The sequence below is a fragment of the Ruditapes philippinarum genome, unplaced genomic scaffold (assembly GCF_026571515.1).
Source record: "Ruditapes philippinarum isolate M1 unplaced genomic scaffold, ASM2657151v2 ctg7188_1_1_1_1, whole genome shotgun sequence".
In the NCBI taxonomy this organism is placed as follows: domain Eukaryota; kingdom Metazoa; phylum Mollusca; class Bivalvia; order Venerida; family Veneridae; genus Ruditapes; species Ruditapes philippinarum.
The window spans coordinates 307-20,029 of record NW_026863412.1 but is presented as its reverse complement, the minus strand read 5'-3'; the positions used below and the strand labels follow the sequence as shown (position 1 = coordinate 20,029).

General features: G+C 31.4%; 1 protein-coding gene across 1 annotated transcript; it reads right to left on the bottom strand.

The window, feature by feature from the left end:
* Positions 1 to 18,232: 18,232 nt before the first annotated feature.
* LOC132722058 (uncharacterized) lies at positions 18,233 to 19,230 on the bottom strand. Its single transcript, XM_060706478.1, has 2 exons — positions 18,877 to 19,230; positions 18,233 to 18,447 (listed from the first exon to the last, which is right to left on the bottom strand). The coding sequence occupies exons 1-2, from the start codon at positions 19,009 to 19,011 to the stop codon at positions 18,253 to 18,255; spliced, it is 330 nt and encodes a 109-aa protein (XP_060562461.1). The 5' UTR covers positions 19,012 to 19,230; the 3' UTR covers positions 18,233 to 18,252.
* Between the last annotated feature and the right edge of the window lie 493 nt (positions 19,231 to 19,723).

Genomic DNA, 19,723 nt, shown 5'->3' with positions numbered 1-19,723 from the left:
CTTGTGAGAATGTAAAATATTGCCACTTTATCTATAAAAATACAGAAAGCGGGGTAATACGTTAGAAAACATAGCATGCCAATATGAGACCTTCAACTGACCGTATATTTCAACTGTATTAAATCTACGTGGAAAGTAACGGTTATTTAAAAGTATCTTCTTACAGACGTAAGAAGACACTTTTTGAATAGCTCTGCTGGGGGTATAGTCGTATAATGATCAATATCTTGCAAACATGTAATGAAATATGCAGAGAAATTTATTCATTCCTAGCAGTTATTTGTTTTCACATTCTATGGTCATAAATCGTGTCAAAAGACAGTATAATTGTGACAAGCATGGGAAAAATAATGTATAACACTATTGTTACTGCTTTAAAACATATAATCCACAATGCACCTTGAGTATTTAGTTATTCAAAGCGGTGGCTTTTGCTTAAATGGTAGTATCAAAATATTTCAGGAGATAATGAGTATTCTACTTTATTTCTTTTACTGAAATAAATTTCATTACAAACAGCTTTCCGCTGATAAAAACTTTGTATTGCTTAGTTGGACATGATAATTAATAATTACATATGTAACTGAATGTAGTTAATATGTCAGCAAACTTGTTTTGATTTCTTCTAATAAAACACAAAATGCCAAGGTATTGCAGCAAGACTAACAACTGCACGAGGCGTTAAAGACACAGTTATACAAGATATTACTCGTAGTCTAAGGAAAGCAAAACGTTGACCCTCGCTCTTGTCCAGTTAACCAATTTTAATAAGTTCAAAATATTTAATCGTATGCGCACGCAATACGAAATATCAAATTGGTTTTATCTAGCATTTGCTTGATAACCTATAAAACTTAACACTAAGATGTGTCCGAATTAATTTAGATTAAGTGTACAAAATATTGTATATGTCGTTACAAATTTGTGATTAAACTATTATTATCATCGCAAACATCACCTGACTGTATACATGATCATAAGGAGAAGCATAATCTATTAAGCAAACCAGTGTTTTAAGCTTTTGATTTAATATGTAAAGTGCTACATAAATACTTATAATACTTTTCTCATTCATAAATATAATGTATTTTTTAACTTTTATTGTCTATGTCACGGTTCAGAACTGTTCACTATTTGGTAAGCGAATGGTTAGCTCAGTCGGTAAATCTGCGGTACGGTATTCCGAGGGTCCCTGGTTCGAGTGCCGGATAAGCTGCACATTTTTCTCACTATGTGACATCTACTTTTTTTTAAAGAACTAAAGAGTATATTTTATAAAATAATAAATTTCTTTTCAATTCCGAGAAATTCACATTTGCAATGATTATATAAATGGATAATTAAGAATAAAAAAAAAACAATCGATGAAATAAGTTAAGGTGTGCCTTTTTAAAATCAATATAATAAACACATTACAAACATGAGGGCCAAAATGACCCTGAACCGTTCACCTGAGATACATTTATGGAAAAGTTCAAACTTTTCATTTCTTAATGTAAGAGTCAGAAATGAGGTAACATTTGTTTTCTTACTTTTACTCCAGCTGCATAATTTTAAAAATATTTGTATGTAACTAATGCTTAATGACAACAATGCATTGCACTTAAATAAAAACTTAAAATGTAAATGTATTTTTCTATACTAACGTATATAACCCTGGTGAACTCGTGCGGGGCCAATTATGAACCAGGGGCATGATTAATATAACTTTTGTATAATACCTCAAGGTGATGCTGCATGCCAAACATCTTAGCTCGAGACATTTTACATTTAGAGAAGAAGATATTTAAGACATTTTCATTTTACTTCTTTGTAAGATTAGTGGCACCGGGGGCAGGGCTAAGTTTGAACCCAGTGACATTATTTTATGAAGAGATCAACAAGAAAAAATTTCATGGCAAGCACCTAAGCACTTAGCATAGTTCTTTCATGGAAATAAACTTAAACGTAAATACCTATACAATTTTTTTTTATAAAATAAGTGACCCACTGGGCGGGGTCAATTTTGAACCCAATAGCATAATATATATATATAATTTTGTAGAGGACCATGAAGTGATACATTATTCCAAATATCTTACCTCTGGGACTTGTACTTTTACAGAAGATTTTTAAGTCATTTTTACTCTACAAGTCTGTGTAAAAACTGAGCCCTTGAACAAAAGCCCTGGAACAAGGCATCTATATAAGACTTTGTCAACCAAGTAGCCCCTAGGGCGGTGAAATATTTTCCCAGCAGGCATAATAACTATAACTGTTGAAAGATTTTCACTTCTAATGTCTACTTTTAGCTCATGTGATCTACTTATGCATCTGACTGAAACAGATTGAAACCATTTATATAAATTTTGTAGACGGGACATAAGAACCATCCATGTAAAGTTTGGTCAGGACGAGATGTTGTTTAAAGTATTTTTGGATAACGACCGACGACGGACGGCGGACGACCGACAAACTGCAATCATAAAAGCTTACCGTTGACACTTTGAACCCATATGATATTAAACTCTTAAAACACACAGGCACTTACAGGGTTAGAATACACAAAAAATTATGTTTGGGATTTTTTTTCTGAATATTATCTCAATATTATCGAAGTTTACAAGACAAAAATGCAAGGTTTAACAATATATCATTTTAAACTTTTGATTTATGTCGCTTGTTTATTTTTAAATGATTTATTTTAAAATGAGACTCAATTCCCTACCTAAAAAGATACCTAAAAAGAATGAACAGACTAAAAAAATCATGATTCAAAAGAACCATTGAAAAAAATAAGTGAAGTACTAGTACATAATGTAATAAAAGCACCTGTTTTAAATCTCTCCACTACATGTATTTTTAGTTTTATCCCAGAACATGAATTAACCCATTACCCGATATACACGCCTTTTAACGCCTTTTTCACCCCACGCCCTATTTGTTGTCCTAAATGGTGAAAAAATGCCTTATTTAGGCCCTAATACTTGTTTTTGTTTGAGAAATGTTGTTTAAAAAAGTGACCACTTTTTGGCGCCGCCCCTATCTCAAAGATCTATCAGGGGATTGCCAGAAGGGGGTGTCCTTCTGTTTGGGGAAGTTGCAGCTCTTTGAATTCAATTTTGATGAGAAAATCAACGCAAAATAGTGTGTTTTTGGATATTTTGAGATGTCCCCCTCGTTGCCATGGTAACCGAAAATTTAAGACTGAGCATGTCCGTACAAAGGCAATGGTCCAGTCAACATTTTCCAAGTTTGATTAGTACTGAAGCAGTTTTTGTTATAGTTTTATAGCAATTTGAACTTGTAACGGAAGACTTTTCAATGAAAACAGTCATTTTTCATGAAATGCTCATGCAGTACTGGGTTGCACAAAAAAATAAATGAAGGAAAAAAGAAACCTTTATATCAGGATTTGCCTGTTTCATTTTTTCACATAAAATTGATGTAAAAAGATTCGAACGAGAAAAGAATATACATATTAATTTGAATTTGAAGAAAATGACTTACATGCGCATTAAAAAGTAAAGTCGAATTGACACTTAGTGTTCACTGGTCCATCCAAATCCTCCCTCTTTTTCAAAAGGTGAAATATTTATCATATATACTAATATATATCGTGACAATCTTGATAATATCAAATTGCTATCTGTAATTTGTTTAAATTAAGTATCTCTCATAAGTTGATTTGTGAATGTAGGCTAACTTAAATACTGTGCCACAATGATAATGTAAGTGTGACGTTGCATTTTTTTGTGTACACAAAAGTTTACAGCCTTTGCATGAATAGGTTAAACACGGTATTTAGAAATGAATATGATTAAAGATAAGATATAGAATTTTAAAAGTCGCCATGGCAAAGTTTGTTAAGTCAATAGGATGCCATACAAATCACATTATATCATGAGGTCGGCCTCACAAGTTGTCTAACCTTTTTTTCTTTCCTTTCTTTTTAACTTTTTACATTAGATGCAAATGAATTGGAATGTAAAGGCAGTTTTGTTATGATATCGGATAATTTAGATATACCGAAAGTAATGGGTTTTTTTTATCCTGTATAGTGTGTAATATACAGTAGTCATAGTACTTTTGCAGTGCACAAGTTTTTCGTGCCAATTTAACTATAATTGAAAGAATTTATGTACATGTACTCGTATGTATTCCGTATCAGGTTGCATCGACTTGCTAAATATAGCAACATTTAAAAAGAAAAGTGAAATAAGAAGTTAATATGAAGTAACACAGCACTTATAATCTTTACAAGAAAAAAAGAGATATTCTTACTCGATTGATAATTATATATACAGAATTCTTTGAGACCGGCTGTCTTGCATTGATATGTAACTATTTACCGTTACTTCGGCAGTTGGTAAATGTGTCGATCTTTTAATTTATATGGCAAGCCTGCTTGACTTAAGATATTAAACAGAATATGAGAACTGTTTTATACCGTTATAGTGGACTTGACCACTGCGTCACTAGATAGTTATCCTAAACGCACAGTAAATAACATAAATGTATCGTTTCCTGACCTGTTGAAGGTACTCAAAATCCAAACCGGTCTTAAAAGCCTATAATACAGCTCGATCGGATATTTTCCTCTACAATAACGAATTAATTATAATGTACCGTATTCTGCCTTTTCATTCATACATACTATAACTATAATTTAAGTATTAGTGATGCAATATTTTCATTATCTAAAATATTTGGGATATAACAAGTATTAGATATAAGTCAGTAAATTATTTCAATAAACTTAAGCCACTGACGCCAACCATGTGTTTACATTATGTTCTAGATCACAAAAGCCAGAAGTTTTTTTCCTACATTTTATTTAGTTGAAAGAAACCCAGATAACAAAATAGGCAATTATTAATATAGTAGATACCTATTATTTACTTATTTACACATTCCTTTGAATCACAACTTCAGTTTAGTCTGAAAATTTTTATACACCGTCTTCTGTAATTTATCAATTATATTCTATGAGTGTTTTCACCTCGCAAATATAACGCGAATGTAAATAGTACTTAACTGATTTTATCACGCACAGTAAGGATGATCCCTGTGACACATTTCCTATATTAAGAAAAATAGAATACATGAATACAATTTGCAAAGCATATCATATATTACACCTCATGGTTAATTCAAAGACAGACCCAATCTTTAATATTTGTCACTGCCTCTTGATCTTGTCCATATCAGATCTTCATTATGGAACGATGTGCATTGTCACCCAATCGAGTGTATACTTTTCAGTAAAAAAATCACAAAGGTTATTTAGGATATTTTTAACAATGACTTTCGTTAACTTGAAAGCAAAAATTGTGTAGGTCTTCACATTTGGTCGCATCAATTTCAATCAGGTATAGGGCTATGACAACAACATTTTTCAATTTGATCGTTCTTTAAAATAAATAAACATGTTATATTCTTTTCTTTAATTTTTCCTCGATATACTTTTTTTCTTAAATTAGTTTACATTTTTACTATTCACTTCATCAAATGCTATTAGAAATTATACATTTTACATCTGAAACTTAAGTTGAACAAAACATTACTGGAGTTTGGCTAAAAAAAGATTTTCTTTTTCGTAAGTAATTCAAGATGTCTATTTGCCTTCATCCATGAGAACTGACTGTCATAGCGTGAATAAAATATTGATGAATTTAAAAATGCGAAACACATTCAATTGTAAATCTGAATTCTTAAGTCAGTGGAAACATTAGTTATTCAAATTATCTACATATACTCTCCAATATGATAAATTGAGAAATTGATTGACGAGCTATTTTTTTGCCGCTGAAGTCGCTTGTACAATATGTCAGGTAATTAATACTATCATTTATGATACTTTTGGCAAACATATATTTCATTCCTTCCCTGGTAAGTTATAAAAATATGTTTTCTTCATAGTTGTTTTGAAAAGATGATAGCAAGAATAATTCGGTTCTTGACGTTTATGATTTCTTCCCAGTTTTTATCAGTTCCCCTTGAATGAATTGAAATGAGTATATCAAGGTTGTTTAATTCTGAATATTGTGATCAATAGCACAATGGAAAGGAAGTTATTTACCACTGACATATTAACATGACTTACGTAAATTTCTTGATTTATAGATTCAAGTCCATTGATTTAATCAATACATATAATTAACTTCTAAACATCTCATTTTTTAAATTTTTTTCTTCATTCCAGATGTACAAATGTTTCGTATGTACTTTCCTGATGTGTATAGGCACATTCATCTTTATGATTATGTTTATTATCTACTCGTACAAAGCTAAGATAAACCCTATAGATTATGCTGTACCAGATTAAGAATCTGTAGATAAAGCTGGTCAAAAAATAATGGGGATGAAACGTATCTACCAGAAGGCCTTTCATCCCATACTCAAAAAAACCGAGTCTGCAATTATCAAATAATTTTGTTGTGATTAATCAAGCAAATAATCTGGGTTTTTTTATCTAGCGCAAGCGATTATTCCATAAAATAGACATATATTGCCAAAATTATCCCTGTTGAAAAGACTGCCAAAAATACAACTGCGTCGTATCATATTTTATTTTCAACTGCGTCGTATCATTTCGTAAAAATCATTATTTTCTTGGAAAATAAACATCTCTTTTTAATGATTTTTTAATAAATGATGCAAAATCATAATTTGAAGTTTATGGTGAACTCTGAAACGAGTATAGAATTGATTTAAAGGAAAAAACGATCGATAAATCAATATGAACTGCGTCGTATCCATACATTTTCATACAAATTTTGCTCCGCTTCGAGTTGCAAGTTCGCTATAACTTTTGTTTTACAAAATAGTTGTACACGCAACATATACCGAACGAAGCGGAAAATAGTGTAGCGTGTTAATACATATATCTGGTTTTCAGTCATTTCCAACAAAAAGAGTTATATACAAAAACATACGTTTTTCGTTCCAAGATGGCGGCGTTTGTTTACATTTTGTAGGATACGACGCAGTTTTGATTCCCAGCCCGCCCTGATTAATGCTTCCGAACGATCACTTTGTTTCCAGCTCTTTACAGTACCTCTGAAGATGTATTATAAACCGACCAAGATATTTTTCAACAACAAAAAGTTTTGAAAAGAACTTCAGTTCAGTTCTGTCTGCTTGCTTGAATCACATTTCCTTATTCTGAATGAGCAATGAAATCAATACCAACATGAAAAAAATCTCATCTTATTTTTGTTTAGGTATTGTTTATTGATTTTTCAGTTACAGATATAAAAATGTGTTTGAAATCCAACGGCATATTGTTATAAGCAATATCTTTATAATTGGAGTTTACTGTATGCGTTTGAAATCCATGACTGATACTCATCTGTTATATATTGAAAACAGCGGGACTGTTACGTTACGAGAAAAACTGTGGAGCCCACAGAAATATCTGTGGAGCGTTTTTATCAAAACGTTGTGGAATGTGTGGGGACTGTGGCATATAAATAGCCAGCTTTCCTTCATTCGGGAGCTTCAACACCAAAATTTCACTTTGTGCACCGTTTTGGCTTTTTCTTTAAAATTCTCAATACTTTGGCATTTATTCGAAATTATTCTGGTGCACAACGTTTTTATTAGTTTATTTTGGGATTTTACGATTTTATTAAAGAATTGGACATTTATTTTTGTGAAGTTCAAGTTTTATTTTGATTAGAAACTTTATTGAGGGAACTTGAGATTGTAAATTAAAACAGTATTTTTATGAACGATTTTTGTGACATAATAACTGACATTTAATTTATATATTTGCTTGTTTAAGCTGTTTAATAAGACTTTAGAAACTTTAAAACGTATTTGTAATTTTTAACCTCCTTAATTATTTTTTTTACGTTGAAGTTCATACTTTGTGAATGCTCAGCGGACAGTCATCTAACAGTAGCAGGCGACGTGTATGGTAATCAAGGCGATCAGTCAAAATATAGTTGCTGTCTACATAAGAAACACACAATCACGTAGAGCAGTCAGAAAGGGTAGTTGCTGTCTACATGAGAACAACACACAGTCACGGAGAGCAATCATAAAGGGTAGTTGCTGTCAACAGAAGAACGGGGCAAAGTCACATAGAGCAGTTAGAAGGGATAGCTGTGATCTATAGAGCAGAGTTGCAGTCTACAGAGGAGCTGTAAGAAAAATACAGGAAGTAGAGGGCAGCTTACAGAAGATCTGGCCAGCAGACATTGTCAGTCACCTGAGGCATCTCGACACTATACAAGAGAAGGATAGTTACAGGTCACTTCCAAGCGCAGGAGCGTAACAATATATACCCAAATAGACCTATGTAATTGACAATCCAGAACTCTTTGTCTTGATTGAGCTTTCCACAATGAGAATAATTGTTTTGGAAAGGAAACAGACTGATTCATTGCCTGAAAGTTTTTACACGGGTTAATTGAATAATATATTGTTAAGAAAAATAACTAAAATAAGGGATGACGTTGAAAACATGTGTATATTGCTTAGTGTATGGAAGTAACAAACTTGATGCTTAGCTTATTAGATGTGATTTTGCTATTGCTTGATTCAGTATGAGAATGTGAGATAAAAGATGTTGTACTTTTCATGAAAATTGTCTAGATTTTGTCATTTATACTATATTCATTTACTTCTATTCCATTTCATTTTTTCTTACTTAGTTTTGTTGTCATAATCACTGTAAATGAGTCTCAAAACTGATATTGCTGCCTATGATTATTGCTTTTATTGTGTGTGAGAATGGGTTATTTCGCTTGACTTTACTATTTATTGAAACATGAGATCCAAGTTTCTTCTGGCTGTTATTGTATTTCCTATGTGTTTTGAAATTGTTTTGTTAAACCATGTATCCTCAAATAACACAAGTTTTGATGAGATAGAGGGAGCAAACTGGAGAGTGGTTAAAATAAGCTTAAAAGTTCTATCACACTTTTGCTACAATAAGTATAATTAAAACTAAATCCAACAGAGATTGATGTCAAACTGTGATCATTATTTATAGTATTATTAGCCTATGTGAACGTTCACAAAATTTTAACATCTGGACTTGTCTAGTTAAAATGAATTAAGGGGATATGTGTTTCTTTTTAGTAAATATGTTATTTATCATACTGAGAAGTGAGAAAATTTCAGGTGTCGCAATTACTCTTTAATAATTTATTTTTGCATGCTAGTTGGCATCTCTCAAACTTTTGATAGGATTGGGTTGAGACCTCACACAATTATTTGAGAGCATAATAGGAGGTCACTGTCCGAGCCCCTTTAGAACTAAAGAAATCTACGTTATTCAGGTTCTGTTGACTGTTTCTATAAAAGCAAGATAACAAACGGATTTAAACGCAATGTTTGATGTTCACTGCAACCTTAACCTGTTGAAGACGTTAAAGTATTGAGTACAAGAACAGGAACAGTAATTTTGTTGTAAATTTTTTATAAAAACTAAAATATTTTGAAATGCCTTTCCTAGTGCATTAAGTAGTGTAGACATAATTCTAAACACCTAGGCAATACAGGTAACACGACAGTTGACACTTGGTTGACAAGTTAGTTAATACTGATGTAAAAATGTTTTACAAATACAAAATATACATGTTTAATTCATAAAATTTCAGATCTTGTGGTCTTAAATTATTGATTTTGATGGCATCAATTGTTAATTGTTGAGTATTGTTAACTATTGATAGTTGTAAATGGTCGTGGGTTTATCAATAGGATATATATGTATATATGTATATGTATTATTTATTTTTATCTTAGTACTTAAGATATAAAAATGAATTTCATCTTTGTGAAATTCAAGATTTATGTTTACATTTTAGACTATATAATTTTCTTTTTCATAAGAAATGTGCTTTGAGATTTTTAGATTTCGTAATAAAAGCCTTATTTTTCCAATTTGACTGGTCACATGAAAGTCGTCTTTTCATTTAAATGATCGTTAATTCTTTATTTATTTTGTTCTATTAGTATAAACACTTATATATATTTCTGTGATATTTATCTTTTAGTTATCTTTGATGGTTTTACTGTTAAAAAGTGCTATGGTTAGTTAGCTGTTTGAAATTTGCTCTCTCTCAGTCACATCATGTAAGGTTAATAAGTTTTTTTTCAGAATGAGCTATAAGTACCAAAGGGAATGCTCCGGCGCTCGTCGTCATGCGTCGACATACATCCTCTTCTCTGAAACTGCTGGGCAGAATTACTTCAATCTTAATCTCTAGCATCATTGTGACACCAAACTTATAGCTTACATCATTTCAATTGGCCCCTTAAAAGGGTCAACAGAGCTAAGAATAGCATACCCTTTAAACATTTTCTTCAACTGAACTACGTGATGGATGGTCACAAAACTTTTTCTGTAGCATGCTCATGTAGTCTTTCATCAAATTTGCTCATATCAATTTGATTGGCCCCTTAAAGGGGCCTCTAGAGCTATAAACAGAAAAAACCCTTTAAACACATTCTTCTTCTTCAAATTAATAGATGAATGATCACAAAACTTTGTCTGTAGCATTCTTAGGAAGTCTTTGATAAAATTTGGTCATATCAAACTGAAGCTAAAATTAGAAAAAAACAACTCTACACACCTTCTTCTTCTGAACTAAGTGACGGATGATCACAAAACGTTTTCATCCACATTCTTATGTAGTCATTCATCATATTTGCTCATATTAATTTGAGACCTAAAAAAACAACTTTGAACACCTTCTCCTTCTACACTGATTGATGGATGATCACGTAACTTTGTCTGTAGCATTCTTAGGTAGTCTTTTTAAAATGGCTGCAGTAAATGAAAAGGAAATTAGAAAGCGTGAGCTGATATGCTTTACTTGTCAGATGTACAGTTACAATAAATTTGGACTATTTGTGAAATGTCCCTTTTTTATTATGAAGAAAAAAATCAGTGTCGAAAAAGTATATAACTAAAGAGGCAAGTTGAAGTTGAGCTGGCTTTGCATTTCGGCAAGTTCATTTAAAGGCTGCAGGTGCAAAGTTTCATGGTCAATGTTTAATATTTACAACAATTGAACAGACAGACCAGTAGCTTGATTGTTCGTTTAATATAAGTCAAAAGAATCAGTTACTTGATTGTTCGTAAAAACTCGTTTACTAAACCGGTACCTTCAGTGTTCTTAAATTACGAGTATAAAGGTTTAGTACCTCCATTGTTCACACATTACCAATGAGTATGCTCATTTAGTTAAGTCGCTAATGCAGTCCATATGATGATCTTATATTGATCTTGTAGAAATTCTTGCCATCCAAAGAGGTAATTTGTACATGTCATTGTGGTCAGTGCATTGAATTACTTACACAGCTGTTTCCTTTTGCGTTATAAGCCTGACATGTGATACCTATACCAGTGTAAAAATAGTTGAATGTCGTCGAAAAAGAACAAACGTTGCGATAAACGTCAACTTTCCGTATTGCACCTACAGCTTGCGATATTTTTCGTACAGTAGTAAGGCTTATTATAAAAACATTGGTTGTGTTATTATGTTTACGCACTTTATTTTTGTGTGTTAAATATAAGGATTGACCTAAAGACTATTGATACAAACTAGTTTTTCTGTTAATATTGACTTCAAATGTTATGGATCAATTCAAATTCCAAGCATGCTTATAAAAGCATTGTTTTTTTTTTCGACAAAGAACAAATGCCTACAAAGACGAGCGCCTGGACATGTATGTGAAATGAGGTAACAATTATGAAAAAGCATACATGCTGTTTTATAACTCTCAATAGTATTAAGATATTTCTTACAGTGTTCTGCAGACATATTGTTCGTTGCTGCTTAATGTCATTGCGCATGACCGCCGGAATATAAATGGCAGACTCCTTGTGAATAAGAGATTGTCTTTAAGGACTGAGGGATCAGAATAGTTTGTTACACCCGAGTTTAGCCAAAAAGCATCTTTCCTGTTTCGGTGTCATATGACCATAATTGTGTTGTATTGTGTGCCGTTAAACCAAACCAAACCATTCAAACTGGCAAAAATTGTCGTAGTCACGCCAGTTTCTATTGCATATCTGAGAGGAATTTTCGGTTTATACTTAATGACAAATATTGATTTATTCTAAAAAATCAACAATAAATATGATTTCACTATTATTATGACACACATTAATGATTGGTCAAAATACAAAAGCTTGGGATTAACAATTCCACTATTCATAAGTACATCATATACAATGATTAGTATATCATGATTTAAAATTTGATTTTTCAAATTAAAATTGATAAAGAAAAGATCACTACAAGGCAGACAGTTCATTCGGATTAAAAACACAGCATGTTCAACGCATACAATGAAATCAAATTAAAGTGCAGATTTTTAACAAATCGTTGTTTGCTATTGCAATGTCTTTGAAACATTAACTTAATTGTTTTTTAAAGGAACTCCACTGAGATTTTTAAATGACGGGACTGGAAATATTTTCTGCTATGTGTGTACCATTAGAATTTACTTATGTACACCATTTCAGCTTATTCATTCACTCAATTATTTGAATTTTGCAAAATGACCTAAAACTGACTTTTTTAAACAATTAAACACTTTTCGCATAAAAAGTCTAAATTCAATTTTGTGTATATTTCTTTATTTTCTCTTGCTTTTTTCTGTTTGAAGTAACCACGTTAATCTAGCTAAAAATTTCGACCTCAGAGGAGTTCTTTTAGGAATGCTATACATTGGCATAAATAATCAATACTTTCTTATAAAACAACTAGTCTAACAATATTTTAAAACTTTCCTTACATTGTTTTCAAATTATTTTGGTCTAAGACTCTTAAACCATTATTTAAACTTTTGGCCTTTCTAAAGAAAGAAAAAAATGTTTTTAAAAAATTCTGATCAATAATGTACCTTTATAATATATAAGAGCATGTAAGAAGCTTATCATGAGAAATGTAACGTTGAATGTATGGTCATAAAAGAAGCAAAAATGTAAGCACAATGGTATTTTGACTTCTGTACTATATCACTCTGAAAACCATTATGCTAATAAGCAAATCATGATTCAAATAAATGACAAACGAGAAACTATAAACGACGACGATAAAATTAAAAAGCGTTAAAGAAATGAAAACAAAAGTATAACTGGGGATTAATTGTCCTGTAACGAAAAACATTCGTCCTTTTTTGAATATGGATCATGCAAATAATTGTGACACATTTATTTTTTTTTTTCATTTTTTTCAGAAAAGTGTCTACATGAAATAATATTAAAATTCAAGTACTTATAAAATGATAGAAAGTGAAAGAATACTAATACGAGAATAACAAGTGTAAAAGTATATAATGCAGGCTATTATTATTCAACTTAAATGTATCAAAAGCACTATGATTACAATTTACAGGAAAATCATATGCCGAAATAAAATGAGTTTAAAATGTAACTGCGTTAATATTGGTCAAACTAACAAGTCATTGATTGATTTGGTGTGATAACCAGCACAAAGTGACATTAAACCATTTTTGCATTGAAGAGTCCGGTTAAAATGACTCGAAAATAAAAGAAACTATGCATGGAAATTTGTCATCCGTGATTGAAAATATTTGGTGATAAGACTGGTATAGCAGATTGTAAACATGTAAAGGTTCTTTTTTTTGCGAATAAGTAAATGTGATGTAAATTGTGATTTTGAAGTAGATTTTAAACAGCGTATCATGTCATTATATTGATTTCTTTTGATAAACTGCATACCAAATAAATCTAAGCTCTATCAGTCACCAAAGCTTTATAGGAAACTTTATTATTATTTAACATTAAAATGAAAAGGAGAGAACGGAATATTTCTAGCATCCTACTTGTTTAAGAATATTAAACTGATCGAAAGTTGAATCGAAACGAATATTTAGCAAATTGAAACTTTAAACGTGATAAAAAGAATACTATTATAGAAATATCAGAGCTCTTCTTTTTCCTAAACCTTGCCTGATAAATGATATAACATCAGACACAAGCATGGTATTCTCAATTTATGGTAGCCTCTTCATATGGCTGACAGCATGCTTACACCTAAATGTACGCCCATGAATACCAATAACATTCTTAAAACGACGGGCAGACGGGGAAGAAAGTATGTCAATAATTACTAAATTCAAGTTTTGCTTAGACACATTGTTCTGTGATACACCGTCTAATATCACAATTTATGTCATGTTCGATTTGACGCTTACCGCTCGATACTGAGAACCTTACAACTCATAATTTAAAAACTCTGTTAGTAACTTAACAAACTAAAACATAGTACTCGACATCATAAAATTGCAATAATGGAACCCTCTAAATAATACAAAATATTGCAAGACTGTTGAGTTCGTGTATTGTTAACTTTTGGTTAAGTCTAGACGACAATTATTCTCTGAACATTATTAACTTAATGTACAGCATTGTTTAATGTACTTATATCTGGTGTTAATTACCATATTTTGACTACATTTAATTTGAATCTTTACACAAAAATTCTCAAAGTTAATATTCATAAGAAAATTATAAATAACGGTTTTCAAAAATAAATGTTTTATTGTAAATGTAGTATATCAAACACTTTCTATACTTAAATTTTCTCCAATGAATTGTTCTGCAGACTTGGATTGTGGTTAATATTTTGTATCATAATTCAAATCCTTTACATATTGGAACAGATCTTTCTTTTCTTGAGAGATTCATTCAGTTCCTCATAATTAGCTCTTAGTTCTGCTAGTTCTTTCTCTAGATATCTATTTTTCTGTTCTTGCTCTTCAAAATGGACAAGTTCAAGTTCGCTTTTCATCCGCTTGTTTAGTTCATCATGAATTTGATCTGAGAAAATAGATACAAATAGAGTGCGATAAAATTGATTGGAGTTGACAATGCCCGATACACATGGCACAATATTTTCTTAAAAGACTATGCTCATTGTTTGGGAAGCTTCATTCCCTATTACTTGTGAAATTGATTTCGTCTTTCCTTAAGGTGACAACAGACACTTTCCGTGGTACTCACATAAATGTCATTTAAACCAAGTTATTTTAGTAATAATTGTTATTTATTTAATCTTTGTGCATTAAATGTCGTTGATCATCATAAAAAATAACATATTTGAAAAAAATGCCTTTGTAAATGATTGATTTTGAATAAAAATCCTAAAATTTTAAATCGTCATATCAAAGTCATTATTTATTTTTTTGTCATCAAACTTTTGAAAAATAACCATACTTATATTATCTGGGGAACCGTGTCTCAAATTTTTTCTATCTTTTGTCAAAAAAATATTACGTAACGTCAAACATTTTATGCGACTTTTTTCACCATACATATTACGTAATTAAAGATAATAAAATCGCTGATTGAACAAACAATTATCCCTGACACGGTTCCCTCCGTAAATGAATTTCCTTTCATGTGCTTTAAACTGCATGTTAATTGCTTGATTATTAAAAAAGTTATGCCGATTCAAAGTTAGTCCGACCTGCATCAAACGAAGTGTCATAAATCGGCTGTTCTCTCTCGGACCCCTACGTTTCACGCTAAATAATTGCATAATACACAAATATCGCAACAGAGAGGGTCACAAGTTGCGGTAACATACTCTAACAACATTTTATGACCAAGTGACATCTGACCAATTAAAAAGCTGCTGATTAATATCAGTTTATAGCCGAAATTTCTTCAATTCTTAACGTGATTTACTGTCCGTCTGGTATCTGTCGCACATGCCGCGTGACTTTCGGTAAAATCTGAGGCACTCAGTTGGGCAAATGGAACGCATTTGCGCACCGCTAGCGGGGTATTTAATTGTTTCCTTTTTGAAGTTTATTATTATTATCATCAGCATTATTATTGTATTATACCAGTGTCACTCTGCCTGTGTATTCGTGTATGAAATTCCGTTAAAATATAAAATAACAAAAAAACCGAGCTTCTGACAGTCGTTAAAAGTCCATGGTAGATGTACAAATAAGAACGGGATATTATATATTTTTACCACCAAATTGATAATGCTTCACATATTTTAATAGTAATAAAACGCATTACTCGATCATTATGATCTGGCCTTCTTGACTTCTATTATCACGAATATCATCTATGATCCAGAGAGATCTAGTTTCTACCGGGATAGACAATATATTTCATACTTTGTCCCAGATTTTTTAGTACTGTGTCCGATTTACTGGCGAACAATTTATTTTCACTGAGAATATATTTTAATATCTTTTTTTTATTCATAGAGAAATAATCATCCTTAGACAATCTAAAATGGTTTAGAAATTTGTCAGGGACACCTTACCACAAGCAGGTACGTATATTAACATACGTACCTGCCACAAGTCATATAGGCGTTCACATAAAAAATATTGTCTGTTTTTGTTGTTGTTTTACGTGACATTGTTAGAAAACGAGGTTGAATGTAAAGTAAGCCCTTGAATCCGTACAAAAGTATATCAACTCAATGTAGTATCTATCAGATTAACGGGACAGACAAATTATTTTCACACATTATGGATATTTTAGCAACTGCATTTTTAATAAACCCCGTGGTCGTGCGATTTGCCGCTATGCTTAATTATTTATGTTTCATACATTATGTTACGTACATTGGCCGACAATTTCTTAATTTATAAAAAAGGCTAAATGTTGAGATATTCATAAAAGATGTACGGTAGTTGTACGATACATGTATTACAAGAAGTATGGACCAGTATGGACCTGTAATTCACGGATATATGGAACTACCGATTTCCCTCATTGATGCCTCAACAGGGGGCGGAGCGTTATCGATAATTGACAGGTTACGCGAATAGCAGATACAAATAGTATAGGTACCGTTTTAAAACGTTTAAAAACACATTTTTTTGGACTAACTGCTTCTAAAATTAAACACGAATGTGTTCAGAAAAGGTTGATAAATCTACTTAGCAAAAAATCTCATTTTAGGTATTTTCAGTGATAATTGACTCCGTTGTCACCTTAACTGCCAATTTTATTTATCATACTCTTATTACCTGTAGTGTGTAGAGTTTGAAGCGTAGCATATTTTCTCTGTGTGTATTCAAAATATGTTTATTTTACATTTCAAAAGAGTGTATGGCAATTATCAGTGCATTCAATATCAAATTTGAGCTTAGTATATCTAATAAACTCAATATATTGATATATTCTAAATATGATATGTGGATATTACTCTAACAAAATTTCTTTTCAAAGGAATAATTGCTTTTTAAATAGAGAGATGAAAATGTACCCAAAACGGCAAAATTGGAAATAGTGCAGGCTTGGTCTTATTGAATCTGTTCATGGACGTAACTGCCGTCCACGCCTCTCTAGCATCAGCTTACGACAAGAGTGAAATGATGAGGAAAGTTATATTTTCTAATAAACACTTTTTTTCTCTATGTGTTTTGTCCTGGACTTTGAGTTTGCTGACGTCTTTGTAGCATTCAAGTCCCTCGTGAAAATGTAGTGATAATTTTAATATGGTCATTTTCAGACACAAAATACTAAAAACATCACGAAGAATGATTTAAATTAAGTAGCTCGAACCACATAATCATTCAGAAAACGGGGATTTCTTAATAAATACGCTTGCCTGATTATGATAAAGACACTTTGAATGTCTTTATTTATCTATCATGTTTTATTCTATATACAAAATATAGTACCGTATCGGTCTTGGTTCTTTTGTCCAGTTGCCATGCGGTACAGTGCCATCTTATCATCTGATTTGCTTTTCGTAAACGCGTCAAAGCACTGATATAGATGTAACAAATAAAAATTCATTTGCATTTTAAAGGTTATAAAGGTGTAAAAATTAAAATATCACAAAAGCAAATGTATCAGAAAACAAAACAAGATGAACTACAAAATACATGTCTAGATTTCTGTGATACTTTATTGCAGGCGTTGAAAGACATTCAGATTAAAAAAGGTTGGAAAACTGTAAAATTAAAGTTGTCTGCAGAGAAACTATTTTGAACAGACATAATTTTGTGACAATTCCTTAACATCTCAAGGCAGAGTATAATTGGGGTAAAAACAAAGAAAAATATTAAGCAGTTAATTGAAAACGTAATGAATTGCAAACTTGACAAACTTGACATTTGCTTAAATATAATGAACAGTAAAAAATGAATATGAAATGAAAAGAATAAAAATACCGAAAGTTAATGGTCTGATTTTTAACATGTTTGTCTCTGACGTGTTTCTTCTAAAATTCACGCAAAGTATATAAAAGGAATAAAAAATATAACTAAGTCTTACAACATCTCTGTCATAAAGCTTCTTCACTTCGAAAAACCCCTTTTTAGTTGTTCCATGTCAGCTTCGTAGTAACTGTAGCCTGTCTCACCTGTGATGTATCTACTTTCGTTTTTCCATAACATGTCATCATACATCTTCGGCAATATCTTCGTTCCCTTTTCCAGGCATGTTTTATTTATTTCGTTTTTCATCATGTCTAAATATGCTTCCATTTCTGTCTGTAAATATATATAAACTTCGTATTTTATATGACGCTTTCAAATAAATTCAATCGAAGCATCATTATCGGAGTGTTACTTATAATAACAAATTTCAAATGATTTACACCATTCAGTGAGTTCATTTTACTATGTTCAAATTATTCAATTATACATTCCTATGACATATCAGCATGTCATGAAATGATGACTTGGGAGCATCAATATTCTTATCTATTGTATGAAAGTGTTCGCTGTAGTAAAATACAATCCTTTACTTTTTTCGACCACAGTAAGTCATTGACGCCGTTTAAAGATACCTTGAAGTCGGAGATTTGTTCAAAAACTTCGGATGTAACAAGACAGTATAAACTGATCCTTTCAATTAATCAAATATTTACAAGGTAAAAGTTAACAGAATAATTGGTACAAAGGTAAGCTACACTTTACCAGAAGTCTTTCTTCATACACATCTTGAAGGTACAGAAATGAGCCTTTACGGTATTTGGAATATGTGGCATCGAACAGTATGAAAAACTTCTTCTGAAGTTTCTCTTTGCTTTCTATATGTTGATATGTGTCCATTATTTTTTAAACTTTGTTAGCACCTTTTTGAAAACCCGCTCATTACGTTGAATAGACGCTTGTCCATATGCATCTTGACACTTTAAAGGACTACCTTTCCTCAGTGAGTTTACGTAAAACGTGATGAGAGTTGTTAAATCTAAATATACAAACAACAAATTATTGGTAGTTTCCTTGACGTTATTTTTTTTTCAAAATCATTGCATTATATTATTTACAGTCACTTTTAGTTTTTCGTTATGTACGAAATTCCGGTTATAAATGGTTGAAAATCATTGAATACTGAAGTCTGTAAAAAAATAACGTAAAAATGACTGATTTATTACGATTTGGGCCGATGTTAGATTGTTTGGGCGGGAAAACATTACAGTAAGACTACTTTACATCAATATTCTTAAACTCTCTGAAAGACCGATAGAGACATTTCAATTTCAAGAATTTATCAATACAACTAGACGAGCTTAAGATTTCAACTTCAAGAATTCGCGAATTTAACATAGTAAATTCATGAACTCATGATTTCAACTATCACTTTACGGTTTAGCATAAAGAATTCAGATATTCAATCCATAAATTCAAATCTCAAATTTATGATGTTCATATCAAGATTTCATGAAGCTGAAATTGTAAACACATTGCATTGAAATCAAAATCGTGTTTGAGTGCATTTCACAAGTCGTTTGGCTTTAAAAAAAGTCTGAAAATTTGATTG

What these genes read in the sequence shown, in the direction of transcription:
- LOC132722058 (XM_060706478.1), bottom strand. Translation starts at nt 19,011, where the DNA reads ATGGACACATATCAACATATAGAAAGCAAAGAGAAACTTCAGAAGAAG. An exon ending in TGTATGAAGAAAGACTTCTG is followed by an intron (nt 18,448 to 18,876) that starts GTAAAGTGTAGC and finishes ATATATTTACAG; the next exon opens with ACAGAAATGGAAGCATATTT.